Source organism: Gymnoscopelus microlampas (assembly GCF_963454915.1).
Source record: "Gymnoscopelus microlampas genome assembly, chromosome: 16".
Lineage (NCBI taxonomy): Eukaryota > Metazoa > Chordata > Actinopteri > Myctophiformes > Myctophidae > Gymnoscopelus > Gymnoscopelus microlampas.
The window spans coordinates 19858857-19878122 of record NC_139953.1 but is presented as its reverse complement, the minus strand read 5'-3'; the positions used below and the strand labels follow the sequence as shown (position 1 = coordinate 19878122).

The 19266-nt window shown below is 45.6% G+C and overlaps 1 protein-coding gene across 5 annotated transcripts in view; it reads right to left on the bottom strand.

The window, feature by feature from the left end:
- gphnb (gephyrin b) overlaps positions 1–8452 on the bottom strand; it is a gene marked incomplete at both ends in the record, with an annotated part of 128445 nt that extends 119993 nt beyond the window's left edge. For 4 of the 5 annotated variants that reach the window (XM_084082527.1, XM_084082526.1, XM_084082528.1 and 1 more), the window contains one exon: positions 8374–8437. In XM_084082527.1, coding sequence (XP_083938653.1) covers positions 8374–8437 — 64 coding nt within the window. Of the gene's footprint in view, positions 1–8373 lie in introns of all 5 variants that reach the window. The other variant, XM_084082525.1, reaches the window with a different exon arrangement.
- Positions 8453–19266: the final 10814 nt, after the last annotated feature.

Genomic DNA, 19266 nt, shown 5'->3' with positions numbered 1-19266 from the left:
TTAAAAAGCAATCTTCCTGTCTTTTGCCTCTCCTCCGTTTTTTTTTTTTTCGGTGTGGGGATTGGTAACAAACCACTTTCTCCTACATCCAGTCTGGGAATGGCTTTCAAAGGTGTCCCTAGTGTAGTGCTCCTCTGGAGAGATGACAAGAGCCTTCTACTCTTCATCATCCAAATACTGTGTGCCTCTCTTTCTAACTCAGATCCCAATTAAGAACTAGGGGGGGGGGTGATTTCCATGGGCTAGTGGGGGGGTGAGAGAGAGAGAAAGAGAGAGAGAGATGGGGGGGGCACCTCCCCCCACCCCGTCACTGCTCTGCGCTGAAAATAATTCCTTTGCAGTTTGCACTGCAGTGAAGACTTAATTCTCATTCTGTGTTCGTGTCCCTGATCCTGTATTGTATATCTATCTTTAATATGCGTGTTTCTCAGAATCCCCACATAACTTTGCAAGGAACCATTCCAGTGGAGTTCAACCAGACACACATGGAGAGGGGAGGCTACACAGGAGGAAAAAGGAGAAACTCAGCATGGTTTCACAGATTCACAGTAAACCATATATTTCTGGATCATCTGTGAGCCACACTGAAACAGATGTTGTAGTGTGCCATGCTGACCTAAGACTTTACATTATGTATATAATTATATATTTTTTTCCATAACAAAACTGTTTTTAAAAAAGGCATACGTTACATGGTGCTAGCAGGAATAAAGAACATCTGGTAGAGCTACACTAGAAAGTTAGCTGTGCCCTTCAAGTACATGCAGCTATTGCGCTTATAATCTAGTCAGACTAGCCCCTGTGTCATTCTGAGACACACAGGGAGAAGCTTGCTCTCTAACTTGGCAGCCATACAAGCCACTCAGTGACAGATGACGGTGTCTCCTAATTTTGGTCAAGGCGTGCTGGCATGCTAGGCCGCCTCTTGCTGACTTGACTCCTGTTCCCTGCCTCAGCGCTAGCTAGTGAGGCTCTTTAGCGTGTGAGCTGTGAAGGTGAGCTTGGGACAAACTCCAGATATTAAATTATGTGGAAAAGCAGATTAAAAAGTTATTATCCCATCTGCGAAAAGACACGTACACGCATACAGGCACATACATACAAAACCTCAAGCGCACAGATGAACAATAGGAGAATAAATATCATTTCAGGATCACCCCCTCACACTGCATGAATGTACAGTAATAATAATAACTTTATTTATATAGCACTTCTCTAGACATGAGTCACAAAGTGGCAAAGTGCTCAATGCACAAAAAACAAGAATTTCACAAAGATAATAAGTGGAAATAAAATGGGCAAATACAAATGAAACAAGAAATAACCATGAGCAAAAGGTAATGAAACAAAGAAAAGGTTATTTACAGGAATGCTTTCTGGAACATGTACGGTTTTAATAGTGATTTAAAAGATATAACGTAATTAGTGAGGCGAATTGTCTCAAGTAGAGCATTCCAGAGCCTAGGAGCTCGGACGCCAATCACCCTTAGTTACAAGGTGTGAATTACGGACTTTTAAGAGACCCTTGCCTGAGGACCTCAGGCAAACAGGGAGGTTCATAGGGGGGGCAAGAGCTCAGAGATGTAATGAGGAGCAAGCCCCTTTCGAGCCTTAAACGTAATTAAAATAATTTTAAAATCGATCCTAAAAACAACCGAAAACCAGGACAGGGGTGATATGGTTGCGCTTTTTGGTGTTGGTTAGAAGCCTGGCAGCAGCGTTTTGCACAAGTTGCAGACGGGAGAGTGATTTCTGATTTAAACCTGTATGGAGAGCATTACAGTAATCTAAGCGGGATGTGATGAATGAATGAATGAATGACTTCTTCTAGATCAACACTGGACAGAAAGGACTTGATTTTTTAAATGTTTCTCAAACAGTAAACACGTGCCCGCCCGCCCGCCCACACATACACACACATGCTCATTGGTGCCATTGAGAAGTATAATCTGAGTATAATCTCATATTATAAAGTTTGCATGAAATGTATACTAGTGTACAGCACTAAAAATGACTACAAAGAATACCTAGCACACATAATGAATAACCCACTTGAACTGCGAGAAAGCCCACCAAAGCTGTTTTAAAAAAATAATTTCAAAGGTTTTCATCTACAATTAGACCCTCCAGAAAAACGCGGGCAAAAATCCTTGATCATGCGGGCTAAAACTCTTGATTATGGGCGCTAAAATCCTGGATTTTGCGATGAAATATGCAGGTTTTTTTGCAATTTTATGTGGTGAAATTGCGGGAAGTTGCGAAATATGCGGAAAATTGTGAAATATGCGAAAAGTTGCGATATATGCGACATGCGAAAAGTTGCGAAATATGTGAAAAGTTGCGAAATATGCGGAAATATGCGATGCGAAGCGCATATTATGCAATGTGAAGCGCATATTATGCGATGCAGCCTTTTTGAAAAAACGTTACCCCGCATAATTATGCGCCATTTTGCTGATTATGCGGTAAATTCTGCGATCGCATAATCACATTTTTCTATACAATGATATTAACCACTAGAAACCCAGCATCCATATTCTGGGGGGGAACATTAGCCAAAAAAAGCCGATCTACAAGGTCACAACGCGTTTGCGATGCGTTGTGAGCTTGTAGATGAGCTATTTTTAGCAAAGAGATTTGGTATAGACAGAAAAAAGTGGTCCAGAGACAACTTAGGTCTAGTTTACTAAGTCTAGAGGGTTTAAGTGGTTACAGTTGTTAACTATGTTGTGTAAGTTAATAGCATCGATTAGGTCAAGGTGTACCGTCGTCAACAACATGTATTTTAGAAGAGGGGATCTTAAAGCGTTGTTTTGGTAAAGGCTGCCTGCTGTCCATTCGTGTCTTTCTGACAGATATGCAAGTTTTGGCGAAACGCCCACACATCATCTCTGTGGCTTCTCTCAGTGCTTACAAGAAAGAGAGGGGGAGAGAGAGAGAGAGAGAGAGAGAGATGGGGGGGGGTGTTGTGTTGTCTGCAGAGTGGACCTTTCTTGTATGGGAAGCTCGAGCTCCTTCCTCATTCGAGGCTTGGTGAAGAGCTTCAAATGTGGCCCCATCAATGGAGTGGCACCGTATAATCACATATCTCTCCTGCTCTCGTTCCATGCCCCCCTCTCTGTGTGTGTGTGTGTGTGTGTGTGTGTGTGTGTGTGTGTGTGTGTGTGTGTGTGTGTGTGTGTGTGTGTGTGTGTGTGTGTGTGTGTGTGTGTGTGTGTGTGTGTGTGCGTGCGCGTGTGTGTTCATGGGAGGTATGCATTGCATACAGTAGCTATATTTGGGACTGAAGGGATTTGCTAAGCAGTGTTTTCCCAGCCAGAGCTCAGTATTAGTGCACAAAAGACAAAGAGCAAAGCAGAGTCACATGCATATCGCTGCTGTCGGGTGGAAACCTTGTATGTCCAAAACCCATTACTTTTCAGGAAATGGAACGAAAATATTCGGAAATAGTGAAAATAGACGATCTACGAGCTCACAACGTGTAGCGATCACGTTGTGAGTTCATCGATTTTTTTCACTACTTTTGCGTTACACTCTTGAATGACGAAGTAGTAGCGAAAACACATAAAAAGTTTAAATATGGCCCGGACTGCTGACGTAGCGGGAAAAGCACCTAGGCTACAATGTAGCCCGGCCTTTGCTGCGTGTCACTCCCCATCTCTCTCTCCCCATTTCCTACAGCCTACTGTCCTATCAATAATAAAGGCATAAAAAGCCCCCCCCCCCCCCCCCCCCCCCAAAAAAAAAAGACAAAACAAAAAGGTTGAAATATAGAGATACAAGGTTTCTGCCCAATGGCAACGATATACACATCCATGTTCATGCACCCACGTACACATACAAGCACACGCACGCACGTGTGCACGCACGTGTGCACACACACACACAAACACACACACACACACACACACACTTAGATGTGATTGGGTGAGCAAATAATAGAGTGATGCCCACACCCTCAGAGAGGGTCAGAAAGAATAAGAAAAGTAAAACTCATTCTAAATCACCAGAAAATAGATATTAGCTATTTGTGTAGATGTACAGTATGCATTCATAAATATATATTTACACGCACGCACGCACGCACGCACGCACGCACGCACGCACGCACGCACGCACGCACGCACGCACGCACGCACACACACACACACACACACACACACACACACACACACACACACACACACACACACACACACACACACACACACACACACACACACACACACACACACACTAGGGCTGGCCCTAGTGTCTGAAGGTTGGAACATTCATTTGTTATATTGGCTAGCTTTCGGAACTATAGCCAATGTAGATCTGAATATATTGGCTAGATACAGTTTAGTGAGGATACGGAAATGGTCAGAGTGCATGCATGCATGTGTGTTTGCAAATGAGCGGACACAGTATCGGCCGGCTCTAGGCTGGATCTGAGCAATGAGCAGTAAACAGATACGAGGATCTCCATGTACTGCAGGAAGCCTGGTGACTCCAGTATACGTTTACAGTTCAGGATTAGGGTTGGGATACTTTAGTATTTTAACCATTCCGGTTCCTCGTAGCGGTTCGATTCCTTAATGGTACCCTTTAACAATCCTATAGGGGTTTCCAAATGGACCCTTACAGGTCTGTAACTCTGAGAGGGTACAAACATTTGTACCGACCCGTCACCCTATTCAGGATTACCCGTAAGTAGTTGGCAGATTCAGTGGGAGGAGTGCAGAAGTGAAATAACTGAACATCATATACATATACACAGACCACAGTAAAAGCGTAGTAAAGTGTTGCTAACGACAGAGAAGCGGTGGACATTAACAACTGACCATTATGCCGATGGGAATGTCTCCGTACATTCAAATATTTCCATCATCAAGGAACACATACTGTAAGTTTGTTTACCTCTAACGGTATGATGTCGAATAAATAAATAAAGCGATGCTTCAAAGGTTCGTTCATACATACCACCTAATGTTCGAATCTTAAGAAATGCCATTCAGGCCAGCCCAGCACAAACACACACACACACAAGCATACACATGCAAATTTGGACACAAAACACACACACACACACACACACACACACACACACACACACACACACACACACACACACACACACACACACACACACACACACACACACACACACACACACACACACACACACACACACACACACACACACACACACACACACACACACACACACACACACACACACACACACACACAGCTACTGTAGGCAGAGAAAGAAGCAACCCACCACAGTAGGCTGAGCACAGCATGGGATCCTTTCATCCCCTGCTAACAAAGCTCACATTTGCAGTGTGACATCTTTGACAAGTGACAGTGTGTTCACCCCAATTATCCTATTTCACGTTTCCCGTCTCCCATCGCCACACAAATAAATAAACCATCCACTTTACTTACACATCAACCTGTACAGCCTTTTGAAATACGTTATTTTCTTAGCCCTCCGTCCTCCCTCCTCCTCCTCCTCCTCTGGGTTTCTGGTCCCCTAAACAGAGACGTCCCGTGGGCTCTGTCACCTGTCAGGGGGGTTTAATGTGATGGAGGAGGGTGACCCGAGGTCTCATCTCCTCCCCCGTGACTGAGTGAAGGAGTGGACAGCTGGCCTTTGACCCGCTCGGGAGACGGGGGGAGGGGGGGGGGTTGACGCGAGTAGTGGCCCCGGACTCCATTAGCATTCTGCTCACGCAGGTTAGTGCCATGGCAGACTAATGGCGGTGAGGGGCTATGGATAAGAACACAGAGGCTATATAGATCCACCTTGGCCTATAGGCGTATGTATGGTATAGCCTGCCTTACAGTTACAGGTACGTCAACTGAAAATTACCCAACTTGTTGGTTTTTATCAACGCAAGAACCTAATGGATAGCAAACATCTCACAATGCGTTGCATCGATTCGCGAGGCATTCTGAGATTGTAGATCCGTTATTTTCACTGTTTTAAAAATAAATGGTCAATTTCTGACAATTTCTTCCTATACTGACATGACCAAACTAGGGACGCCAGGTTGAAAGTTGTTAACAGAGCAGATCATCTAAGAAAATGAGCCAATGAGGCACAAGCAGGCATGGTCTTCACAAATGTGAATAATCACTATATTACTAAAAACAACAATAACAAGGCAGGGGAATTACATATCATTTTCATCTTCCTCTCACATTTTGACATTACAATGCACCCATTCCACTCCACATATGCACACATAAATACATCAAAAAGACGAATAAGCTTGCCGGTCGTGTCTCTGTGCGTCTCAATATCAGCATATGTGTGCAGGAATTGTCAACATTGCACAGCGAGATCAAACTGGCAATCTGTCACTACACTAGGGAGTTGGGGGCTTCGAGTGACTAATGACACAGAGAAATTAACCCCTCTGACATGGCGTATTATTGTACACAGTAAAGTCCTCAGTGTTTCATTCCATTGGTAACTATGGGAGTGTGCAAATGGTAACTATGGGAGTGTGCAAATGAAACCAAATGGACCCGGGTCCATTTGGTTTGAGATTCACACCCCCAGAGTTAAAGTGACACGGAGGATTGTACAGTGTACTGTAGAACGATGCAGGCAGCCCCGCTCGCTCGTTTGAAATGGGCGAAGCTCCTATCTGATGCTCTATTTATTACCGTTGTGTGGAACTGGCAGAAATATAGAAGGCAGGGGCAGTACCGCACTGATTTGTGACTGACGCTAGCTTTCAGCACCATGGACAGAGCTCTCCTTCCCTCTCTCTCTCTCTCTCTCTCTCTCTACAGCGTGAGGAGAGGAGGAGGAGGGGGAGGGGGGGAGAGAGAGAAGGGGGGAGCGGGGTTTCCCTGGCAGATTTCACGAGGAGTCATTCCTCCATTGCTACACATTACCGCCTTCACACCGGATCTCCATAAAGAGGAATATCGTATGAGCTCACGAAAAACATGTTTTTTTTCATGAAATATTGATTGGCCTAGCTCTCTCCATTGCATATTTATTCCTCGCCACCTCTGTAATTCAGCGGTGCATCGGTGATGACAGCTGGACGGCAAAGCCCCCCCCCCACCCCCCATTTCGGTTGCATTTTTTTGCTTTCTTATCATGACAACACCGCCGAATTCTCCTGTACAATATCATGGGCGACGGTCAGAACAGGGAACATGACAAAGCAGTCCACACAAACCAGGCCGGGAGGAAAATAGCTTCTCATACGCCTCTCATCATCATACGCCTCTTAACATTGCATTCAAGCGCAGAACGTTTCCAAATGTTACCAAGGCGGTCGTCATCATCTTCAAAAGGATGCCTGCATTTAGTGGAATGTCACACATTACACCCAGGATTATACTCGTATAGCCTATTTCATCCACCAAACCAAAATGAGCCTGTGTGTCTCGTGTCATGTTAACCACTTAAACCCCATATGGGTAACCGGAGTCCCTCAGGGCTCGATACTAGTCTTTTCTGTTTTATGTTATTGTGGGGGAAATAGCCGATCGACAAGCTCACATCTGCTATTTTCTGTGAAAGCCTTCCCCACAGTAAGGATGCTGGGGTTTAAGTGGTTAACTCGTTGCTCAAATTGCCCCTGTCATTCACAAATAATAAGGCACATACATAGCCTGTCACCCCAATGCCTTCTACATGCATTTCCATAATTAACTCAGACGTCCACCGTTTCTTATAACACAGGCCATGGATGGATACACCACTCATCATCAGCAACTGTCGTGAGCAACACTTCAGAAATCGCTGTGGTCAGCTGGGTGTCAATAAATGCAATCCATACCATGAGCATGTTTAGCGCCACACACACGCACGCGCACGCACACACACACACACACACACACACACACACACACACACACACACACACACACACGCTCAGCTGTAATTTTCAGCTTTGACAAGCCTGATATGATACGGGACATGAATTATTCAATACACATAACTGAGCTCCTCTCTCTGGGAAGGAAGACGCGGCTCGATCGGCAAAAAAAAACCCGGCAAGAAATCTTAAATTAGCAGGACAAACGGGGTACATATAACAAATCAGAAAATTCCCTTTTTCGGTGGCATTTAGAAGATGTTAATGTAAGCCAACATGAATTGTTGCCACCGGGCAAGAAAGGAGGAAAAGCCTTAAATCAGCGTCGCCTTCCAAGGCGCTGACAGGCGAGCAGCACTGAGAGCTGCAAAAAAAAAAAGCAGCACTAGATGGAGAGCCGCCGCCGCCGACACGCAAAACCTCACCGACATGTATGAGCATCCTAGAAGGACAACCAACCAGGTACACAGTCATGCGTTTCATTCATTGCCACGGCGGCGAAATGTAGCATCTTAGACGACGGAATTATAACGCGTTTTACCTGTCAGGACTCCGACCCGGATTTGGTGGTCGTGGTTTGTTAAAATCATCCCGTCTGACGCCATGTTACAGCAGCGCTGCTGTCGCCCCGCACTGAGAACTCACGGCACGGCAGCAGGGCCAGGAGCTCCGATCGCATCGAACTTCCAGGGGGGAGAGGAGGAGAGGAGGAGAGGGGAGGGGAGGAGGAGGAGGGAAAGGATACGGCAAGAGCCAGACAAGATACGTAGAAAGCCGAGCGATCAGGACCACTGTGTTGCCATGTCTGCTTATTATAAGCGACTTTGGGCTTGTCTTTCTGTAAAGTCGCTTGTAAATATTGTGGGTTTTTTTGGGCTCGTTTCTAAAGTGTAGTTGTTTATTTAGGCTTGCTTCCAAATGTTTTAATTATAATTTAAATCAGTGGTTCTGAAATATTTTCATGTTTTGTGCCCAGGGAGCATTTGTGTTGTTAGAAGAATGTTTCAAAAAATATTCCAAATATTCCACATTTTATTGCAAGAGTTTTTGAAAATAGCAGATCTACAAACGCACCGCATCAATCCGGGTATGGCTTCCGACATGCCTCATGGCATGGCTGTGGACAAAAACTTCTCTCTGTGAATCACAACGTGTGAAGCTGTGTGTGTGTGTGTGTGTGTGTGTGTGTGTGTGTGTGTGTGTGTGTGTGTGTTTGTTTTAACTGTCACCAGGCAGGCAGACATCGACTCAGAGGAACACACGCCTCGCCTTGCCCACACATAACTAAAAGTCTGCAAACATTTGGTGTGCGCACTCTGCACTCATCTGTTGTGCGTCCTCTGTTGTTGCATTGCGTTTGTCATTAAATATGTAGCCATGTGCATGCCCACAATAATTGTAATAATAGTATATATAGCTTAGGCTACAAGATGTGAGGGCCAGGCTTCTAGATAGATGTGAGGGCCACGTAGCGGCCCGAACCTCTAGTAGGTCTAAAGTGCTCATGTGGCCTAAGTTGCTTCTTTTCTGTACTTTCCTGTGCTTCTTTTTTTGTGCAAACTGATAAAGTATTCAATCAATCAATCCATTTTGGGCTTGTTTTCCTAGACCTGGTTGCTTATTTCTCTCACAAAACCTGGCAACACTGGAGCCGAGCGATCAGGGCACCGACACAGATATAGCGCGGCCGTGCCGTGCCGTGCGCGCGCAGCAGAATGCGGGGGCTGTTTAAACCGCACACATCACTCAGCTGGCCGCCTGCCACGATAGTAGAGTGGATTCCAGATTAATTCTTAAGGAGACCACTATTGATTTCCTTCTGCGAAGACTTTCAGGGGAGGGGAGACAGACTAGTAGCGTTGTGCGTCGGCCACGCCACTCAATTTTCTCACGTCATGCGTGTTTGATGCTGATGTTGATGCTGTATCCGCCAGCACACACTTTGGAGATGAAAGGCCCCCTCTAGGTACAGGCGGACAGCAGCCCTAGAGATGTGTGTCTACTACATCTCCAAGCAGAGGCTTAAGAGAAGATCACAGCCTGACCTGTAAAAATGCAACTACATCCTGAGGCAAAAAGCACCGCTTCTATTTATAGACCGGCTGCACGCTTCCATTGGTGTATAATTCCCCTTGTTTATTCTCATGGAAGAGAAAAAAAGGAGAAAAAACGCCCATCCTCCCACTTCTGTTGGGAATCTATCAATATACATAATTCATTAACACACATACATGAGCACAGCAAACCGTGGCAAAACAAAAACAAAATGGGGCAGCTCTTCGGGCTTGACTGGCCACCGTTTCAGAAACATCACCGATGTCCAATGACCCCAGCCGAGGGAATGGGGATTTTGACACAATTTCCACAGTGCGGAGCCAAATCAAATATATAGGCCAGTGTAGTTTTCCCTCATCCTTGGGGTTCACAGGAAGCAGAGGTTATGTTATAATATCCAACACTCTGTCTGCCGCTTTATGCTCAATATTAGCCAAATAGCTTTCTAACCTGGTGTTTCTATTATTTGGGGGCATGTCATTATGTGTGAAAATGTTCAAATATAGCAAAAATAGAAGCTCACAATGTGTCGCGATGAACCACATTGTGAGCTTATAGATCGGCTATTTTAGAGCAACTCGTACACATACGACCAAGTATAAAATAGGGCTTAAGAAATCACGTTTTTATCTGTCATGCAGACAGACAGACAGACAAACAGCAGTAGTATTGTCACTCAGTGGGTCCCCTGGTCCCCCTGACGTGCACGGAGGGCTCCTCTCATGGCACGGAGACAGCGTCCACATCTGTCAGCCTGTCAGCTGTGGAACAGACCCAGTGCTAAACAGGCCTCGTTAGTGCGAGAAGCAGCATTCACATGCACGCACACACACTGTACAGTTACAGTACTGCACATAGTGTGTATACCCATACAGCACATTATGTATACACATACATACAAACTACTACTATACACACAAAAACACTTACACAGACTTTTATGGTCAGGAGGAGCTGGCAGGGTTTCCTGGAATTCCCCAGTTACCGTAGAGGGGGGAGTGGAGAGGGGAAGGGGAAGAGAAGAGGAGGAAAGGAGAGGGGAGGTGTGCATCAACGGACTTGAGACACAGAGGACCCCATCTGGCGTGCAAAGATTTGCGTCCATGTGTCTGGGTGCATACGGCCACATCCACGAGCGTGTTATAATGACGGCGTAATTACCTCACTGTTGGCCCGACCCACACACTGCTCACGGGTGGGTGACGAGAGCCCCCGTTCTCCCGTTCTCCCTCTATCTCACCATCCATCACGGTAACAAGGGAGTGCCCCAACAGACGGAAGGGGAGTTAAATGTATGCCCCCCCCTCCTTCCCCCTGTTTTTGTGGTTGCGTTCCAGATGCAAAGGGGGAGAGGGGGGCGGCACAGCCAGAGGACAGCCAACTCGCTGTGACTGTTTGTGTTACGCAACATTGGAAGTGTGTGTAAGCCCCCGGCATCGCTATCGCCATTGGACAAGGCCAGTGGGAGTGGGGCAGGGGTGGGTGGGCTGGCTTTAGGAGTCGCAGGAAAGCCATCGCTGGGTTGGCACCTCTCCCCGCCTGCAGTGAAGCTATACTGTGCTTGCATGCACAGTCAAACTGTATTCCCACATTGCATGTACTATACCAAGATGAATACCCACGCAATTGATATAGTATATAGAGTAATTAATCAATCACTAATGAGGACTGGATGGAGACCCGCCCACACAGCACCCAGGTGGAGTCACACGAGTGAACAGTCATTTGCTGCTCATAGAGTGCATATAAGTCATTCAGAAGGGACTTTGAATGCTGGAGTATTATTATTGCATATACCTCTACTCTCCCATGATCACTTGCTCTAAAGATAGAGGTTAGAGAGGTTTCTCGACAGCCGATTGTGTGAAAGGGCTGTGTGAGGGGGGGGGGGGGGGGGTGCATCTGTGTGTGTGTGTGTGTGTGTGTGTGTGTGTGTGTGTGTGTGTGTGTGTGTGTGTGTGTGTGTGTGTGTGTGTGTGTGTGTGTGTGTGTGTGTGTGTGCGTAAAAATAGATGGATGATACACATTCACGGCTGGGCGTAAGCTTACACAGTAATATCCTCAGTGTTAATGTATCCCTTTGTAACTCCAAGCGTGTACAAATATAAAGAAATGGACCCATACTTTTGGTTAGATTTGTAGATTTTGCACACTCTCAGAGTTATATTAACACTCAGGTTTTTACAGTGCAGGACATACAGTAGTCGCCAAAGGGCCATATACTTGCACCTCCACCTTGATAAGTCTGACCCTGCCTCCATTCCATCAAAGGAAAACAGCAGGTGATAGTTGTTTAATGCATGATAAAACATGCAGCTGTAGGTTTTACGGAGTCCCACCAAGTTAAATTCCTCTTTATGGGTGCAGCGTTGCACCTCATCATTTTATATGGGTCAAATACTTAATTGAATATTGCGTTTGGTGTGTGCTTGATTAGCAAACAGTACATTTTTTAGGGTATACTTGGCAGGTACAGGTGACGGGGTGGGGCGGCACAAGTTGCAAATAGCTTAGAGAGCTATATGTTTGTTTACTACCCCTACCAACAATCACAGCAGAGTGGGTGTATCCACTCTGTGAGAGTATAACAAGTGTGCAACATTTTAATAAAGCATGAAAAGATACAAAACGAGAGTGGGGGGAACATACCCTGGGCTTATTCCACATTCTTCGATGGATGGCCCTCTCCAGAATTCCTTAAACGTAGTTACTGTAGGTGTGAATCTGGCATCATTTGAAGAGGGGAAACTGAGCTAATGGGAGAGAGAGTGAGAGAGGGCAGGCAATTTACCATCTCTGAATGAATGACAGCCACTTAATTCACAACTGTTGGGGACCCCCCAGCCCCCCCCCCCCCTCCCACCATCCCTTCTATAGAGACAATAATTATGCAACAACACATTTTAGACAGCATGGACGAAAGACAGTAAGGGCTACCACAGCATGGGCAGGGGGTTGTATAAGTGAAGTGACATACAGTATATGGACAACTCTGTTCATCCAGGGGGGGAGAGAGAGAGAGAGAGAGAGAGAGAGAGAGAGAGAGAGAGAGAGAGAGAGAGAGTGTGTAGAGTGTGTGTGTGTGTGTGTGTGTGTGTGTGTGTGTGTGTGTGTGTGTGTGTGTGTGTGTGTGTGTGTGTGTGTGTGTGTGTGTGTGTGTGTGTGAGAGAGAGAGAGAGCGAGAGTCAGAGAGAGAGAGAGAGATGGAGTGTAGAGCAGAAGAGAGAGCTGACATGCGTTGGGGGGTGGGGGAGCAAACATGACGTGACACGGAGTGTTGGGCGAGAGAAAGAGTGAATGAGTGAGATAGAGAGCATACACGAGCAAGGAAGAGAGAGAGAGAGCGAGGGACTGAGACAGAGACAGAGAGAGGAGAGGGAAAGAGAGCGTTGTTCAAGCAGCATTCTGATGAGTGCAGGAACTCTGCTGGCTCCTGCCACCATTACAGCACAGCGCTGTTACATCGCCCCGGGGGCTTTGGAATCAAACCCATTACATCTGATACTGGGCTCCTCTCTCTCTCTGTTCAGAATTAATGCAATGTGGACTCGCCTCTCCTCTAAAGCCGGCCAGTGTCGCATAGCATCGCTGCGCAAAGAGCTGCACCATGAGGAAAAAGAGGACAGGGGAGGAGGCGAGCAAGGGCCAGGGACTCTCAGCGATATAGTAGAGAAGGAGGTACAGAAGGAGGCTCATTGCCGCCCAAGGGGACACTTCATAGTTTCATTCAGATTGTTTTATTATGTCAAGGGCTGACTATATGATTCATATTATGATTTACATACTGTAGTATGTATCTATGTGTGTGTGTGTGTGTGTGTGTGTGTGTGTGTGTGTGTGTGTGTGTGTGTGTGTGTGTGTGTGTGTGTGTGTGTGTGTGTGTGTATATATATATATATATATACACATTACACACACACACACACACACACACACACACACACACACACACACACACACACACACACACACACACACACACACATATAGATAGCAGGGGAGCAACTATTAATCAAACTAATTGATTTAATCGATTATGAAAACTAATCGATAATAGATTTCAATAAAGAACTAGAAAGTTCCTCACACAAAGTGTGTGTGTGTGTGTGTGTGTGTGTGTGTGTGTGTGTGTGTGTGTGTGTGTGTGTGTGTGTGTGTGTGTGTGTGTGTGTGTTTACTTCATTATATAGTACAGTATGTGTTTATATTTGTATATAATACACAGTATATATACTGTACATTATATATGAAGTACACACATATTTGGTGAGAAATAGAGAGACAGAGAGAGATTCAACACCATCCAGCCATGCCTGCTGGGCCTGGCTGAGAAGCTTTCAGTGATGCAGGTGGACCACGGCCAGGTGGCCTGGATTGCAGACTATACCTCACCAGCACACCCAAAGGAACTGTGCTGTCACCTTTCCTGTTTACCCTCCACACCCTGACTTCCGCTTCGGGTACAGTACTGTATTGTATTGAAATCTATTACCGTGCGTGCGCGCTTTGCGTGTGCACCCTCACAATTTTCAACTGCACCCTCAGTCATTTCATCCTGGCGCCGGGCCTGGTGTGGCAACAATCACCTCAACGTTGGAAAGACCAAGGAGCTGGTGGTGGACGACCAGCAGAGCAATAAGAGACCCCCCAACTCCCATCACCATCCGAGGTGAGGCGATGGAGGAGGTGGACACCCACAAGTTCCTGGGAGCACACATGAACGAAAAACTGAACTGGACTGACAACACTGGGGCCTAGGGACAGAGCAGTTCTCCATGAGGAGACTAAGGTAGGGTTGCCAACCACCCCGTAAAATACGGAATCGTCATCATCGCGTATTTGGAAACTAAAAGACGTGTCCCGTATTGAATTGATACAGGACACACTTGACTTTGTTCCGTATTTTGGGGTTGGGGAATCAATATGAATGATAGAGAGATTTATATGAGAAATGTCTTTACTCATGACACGACCAATGAGAGAAGCGCTTTCAGTGTTGCTAAGATACAATAGGCCTGTGCCTCATAGCGATTGGCTCTGCTGCCTCCCACACCCTCCCTCCATTGAAACCACAACACACTTGCAAGCAAGTATGAATGCGACCTTCTCAGAAGTTGAATGTCTGACTTATTGTCTTACCCCCCTCAGCCAAAAGGAAAAAAAGGCTAGAAAGTGTGAAGATTATGTACAAGGCAAACTGCACCATCTGCTGCCGAACTTTTTCACTTAGCCACGGTAGAAGCCATGATGTAACTGATTGAACTGGACAATCTGGAGGTGGTTGTGGAGGAGGAAGCTGGATGTTAACCCCTCCCATTCCCTCTATGATGAGCTAGCCGGGATGAGCAGCCCATTCAGTCAGACTCATCCCTCATTGGCACACCACAAAGTGACTCGGACAGTCCTTTGTGCCAGTAGCCATCAGGCTCCACAACCAAGCTTGAACCCCTTAAGAGTGCAAGTAAGACCTCCACTGTCTATTCTGTTTAGGATTACTGACACCTGCTTTAACCCTAACCCTTGTAGATGGACTGCAAGGATTTACACTACGGAACCTTGACAGATGTCTGTTAAGGATAACTGTTGAGAGTAGGGGTGCAACGGTTAATTCAAACTATTCGATTTCATTGATTATAAAAAATAATTATTAAAATATCGTAATTTTCATTATTTTTGTGTGACACCATGTACAAGGTATAAAATACTGTTTATAAAAAAATCAATTACAATTATTTTTTCATGTCGATTTGTTAATGGAAAGGTTAAAAGAAAAGAAGAGCAAAAAGGAAAGAAATATAAAAAGAAGCTCCCAAAAAGCTTCTTGATTATTCAATGAATCGAAATAGAACCATAGAATAATCGATACTTAACCCGAGACTCTTTTCTCGATATTTTGCCTTCATTAACTCCTCTTGGTTGAGGTTATAAGTTGCTGTTACTGCGAAGATTGTTGTAGTCAATGCTGTTTATTGTGCCATTCTGGGGTGAGGGCTTGGAGGGGAGGGTTGTTTTTTCTCTTTTTGCTTTCTCTTTTCTATTGTCTTTTTTCTTTGACTTTTTTGACTTTCTTGCTTTGTTTTATACAAATGTAAAATGGATGGATGTACTTTGTACTAAATAAATCTTTACCAAAAAAAGAATAATCGATACTTGCAGCCTTAGTTGAGAGACTATGTATATTCATTCATATATTTAATGTTGATAGACTATACATTAAGACTTATATTTATTGATAGACTGTATATGTTAACTAATTCATTCAGAGACCCAGTGCAGATGTCTAGTGTCTCTATCTATTTTCCTTTTTATTCTTATCAATCGTGGTTTGCTTCTTGACTCTACTCTTACCTGTACCCGTTGTGTGTTTCACCCTTGCTGCTGTTACTGCTATGAGCGTGAAACCCGAATCCGCCCCCCCCCCCCCCCCCCCCCCCCCCCCCCAGGCCTCAATAAAGGTTTATCTTATCTTATATACACACATACACTTGGATTTATACATGGACGTAGTAGTCCATTTGCATAATTAACAGACTGGCATTTGAAAAGCAGAATGTCAGCACAAACAACCGTGGACACCAAACCACCCCGGGTCATTTTTTTCAGCCGTGTAATTGGCTGCTAATGCAGGAGGAGTTAAACATACAGATTTTCTGCCCTTAAAGCAAAAAATCTCCTCCTGCTAATGGGCAGAGCGCTTGCCGATTCCTCCTGGTGATTACCAGTCAGCCCCGACTTCTGGAAGTTTAGGGAAGCGCTCCCTCTAAATTATGGATCACATCAACATCTATTCCCACCTCTAGAGGAGCGTAGGGGACTGTAGGAGTCACTTCTCCCCTGTGCACACATCTTGCACTGTCATCATGCTACAGCAAATGTAATTGAGGACCGTTGTTGGTTATAAGGCAGAATGTCAGAGCAACCAACACATGGAAATCCATCTATAAGCTCATTTTGTTCCCTGGCAGGGTCGGTCTTGGTTTGGTCTGAGCTGCTGCCTTAGTTTAGTAGACTGGAGGTACAGTACAACATCTATCCATCTCAGCCTCTGCCCCCATTTGCAGTGACGTGTCTGATGTAATGTTTGTGTAATGCAGTGGTTCTCAAAGTAGGGTCTGGGGACCTCTAGTGGTCCTTGAGGGGGTTCCAGGGGGTCCCCAGCTAAATGTGTTAATATAGCATCAAAAACAGTTTAACGACTTTAAAGGCATAGTATGTAACTTTGCCCTGTGTTTACATAACAAACACACAAAAAATACCCATAATTTCCCTCTATAGACGAATCCACAGACGCGCTGCCTGTAGGCGGCCATTGCTGCGGTGTCGCGGTGCGGAGCGTTGACACCGCAGCTATGGCTGCCTACAGGCAGCGCGTCGGTGGATTCGTCTATACCAGCAGTTATCAGCCACTGGAGTAGTGCTGTGGTGTTTACCTGCAGAAACACACTGCTGTCTCTCACTGTATTTTTATACACTACTCCAGTGGATGGCGACTGCTGGAAATGATGGATAAAAAAATATATGTTTATTGTTTTGTTATGTAAACACATGGCAAGGTTACGTACTATGCCTTTAACTCCATATACATTGGCTATTTGAAAATAGCAGATCTACAAGCTCACAACACGTCGCACGGCGAAACATTGTGAGCTTGTAGATCGGCTATTTTCACAATAAATTCTGAACATTTTACATTTGGAATGTTTTTCAAAAATTGCAACCACTCAAATCTTGTTCGGGGTGTCCCTGGCACAAAATATATTTAGATGGGGGTCTGTGGCCAAATACATATTAAATTGGGGGTAATGGACCTATACTCTGCCATGGCTGGCTTTGTGCGCAACAACTACTGCATTTTTGGAACATCGATATTGCAATATTAGATTGTACATTCACCCATTCACACACATTTACACACTGATGGCAGAGGCAACCGTGCAAGGAAGGCACCAAGCTGCTAGGGCTTCAGTGTCTTGCTCAAGGACACTTTTGACATGGAGCAAGAAGGAGCTGGGGATTGAACCCAGAGGCGTGAAAAGAGAAAAGAAAAAAGGGGGTGGCAAAAAGACGTTCTAAACCCTCATTTCCAAATAGCAAAAATTGTGGATCTACAAGCTCACAACTCGTCGCGACGAGATGCCCAATTTTCGCTATTTGGGGGGAGAAAAAAGAGAATATGTTTGAAAATGTTTGCCGATAATGAAATGCCCGAAATAAGGATGCCAGGTTGAAAGTGGTTAATAAATGTATGGCTACAGACAAGAAAACACATATAACATGTCACATGTAGAGGGACGGGCATGGATTGAGATCTCAGTGTTGATCTAAAATCCGATTCATCTTCAAAAAAAGTTTGGGGAAAATGCATAGATTAGAAGAACTGAATTTGAGGTTACATGTGAAGGCAATTGCCATCCCCTGGTACCCCAAATGACACCCCTGATTGAACCACTCAACCCCCAGAGCCACAGCTGCCTGAGAAACTGCCAGTAGTTACTAAACCCACGTGCAGCCGCAGAGAGTCTCTCGCCAAACCACCTTTGTCACCAGCGGAGCTCCACCAGCCGCCGATACAACTGCGTCCCACATCCAGATGCCACAGAAATGTTTGCGCACCCGTGGCTGTCTCGTCATCAAATCTGACATTCAGTCAGACAGCGTGAAAATGAAAGCAAAAAAGAATCACCCTCCGGCACCTGTCCTCCTTACAACCTTCTTTTTATTTTTTCGAGGGACAAATTGAATTTGAGTTTGTCGGACAACACGACAGTCTATGGGATGTAAACGCACCGATCTGCACACCTATTGACCCCCCCCCCCCACACACACACACAGACACACACACACACACACACACACACACACACACACACACACACACACACACACACACACACACACACACACACACACACACACACACACACACACACACACACACACAATGACTTTCAGGCTCCAGTGAGTGCAGTGCAGGATAATGACTGTGGTGAGCTCAGGTAATGTGGTTAGTGTGCTGTTGGGCCTGAGCTGTCAGCTCTGTGGTAGTGATGGAGGAAGGGGTGGAGGGCTGGTGTGTAAGGAAAGGAAAGAAATGAGGGAGGGACGAAGCCAGAGAGAGAGAGAGAGAGAGAGAGGGGGGGGGGGGAGAGAGAGAGAGAGAGAGAGAGAGAGAGAGAGAGAGAGAGAGAGAGAGAGAGAGAGAGAGAGAGAGTGCTTGCACCTGACAGGGGCTGGGACCAGAGTCACTGGCCTGGGATCAGTGGCCCCGCCTGATTGGATCCGACATCCACCCGCAGAGCGCTCACTCTCCTGAAGCCCTCAACATCACACGCACACGCACATGCACACACACACACACACACACACACACACACACACA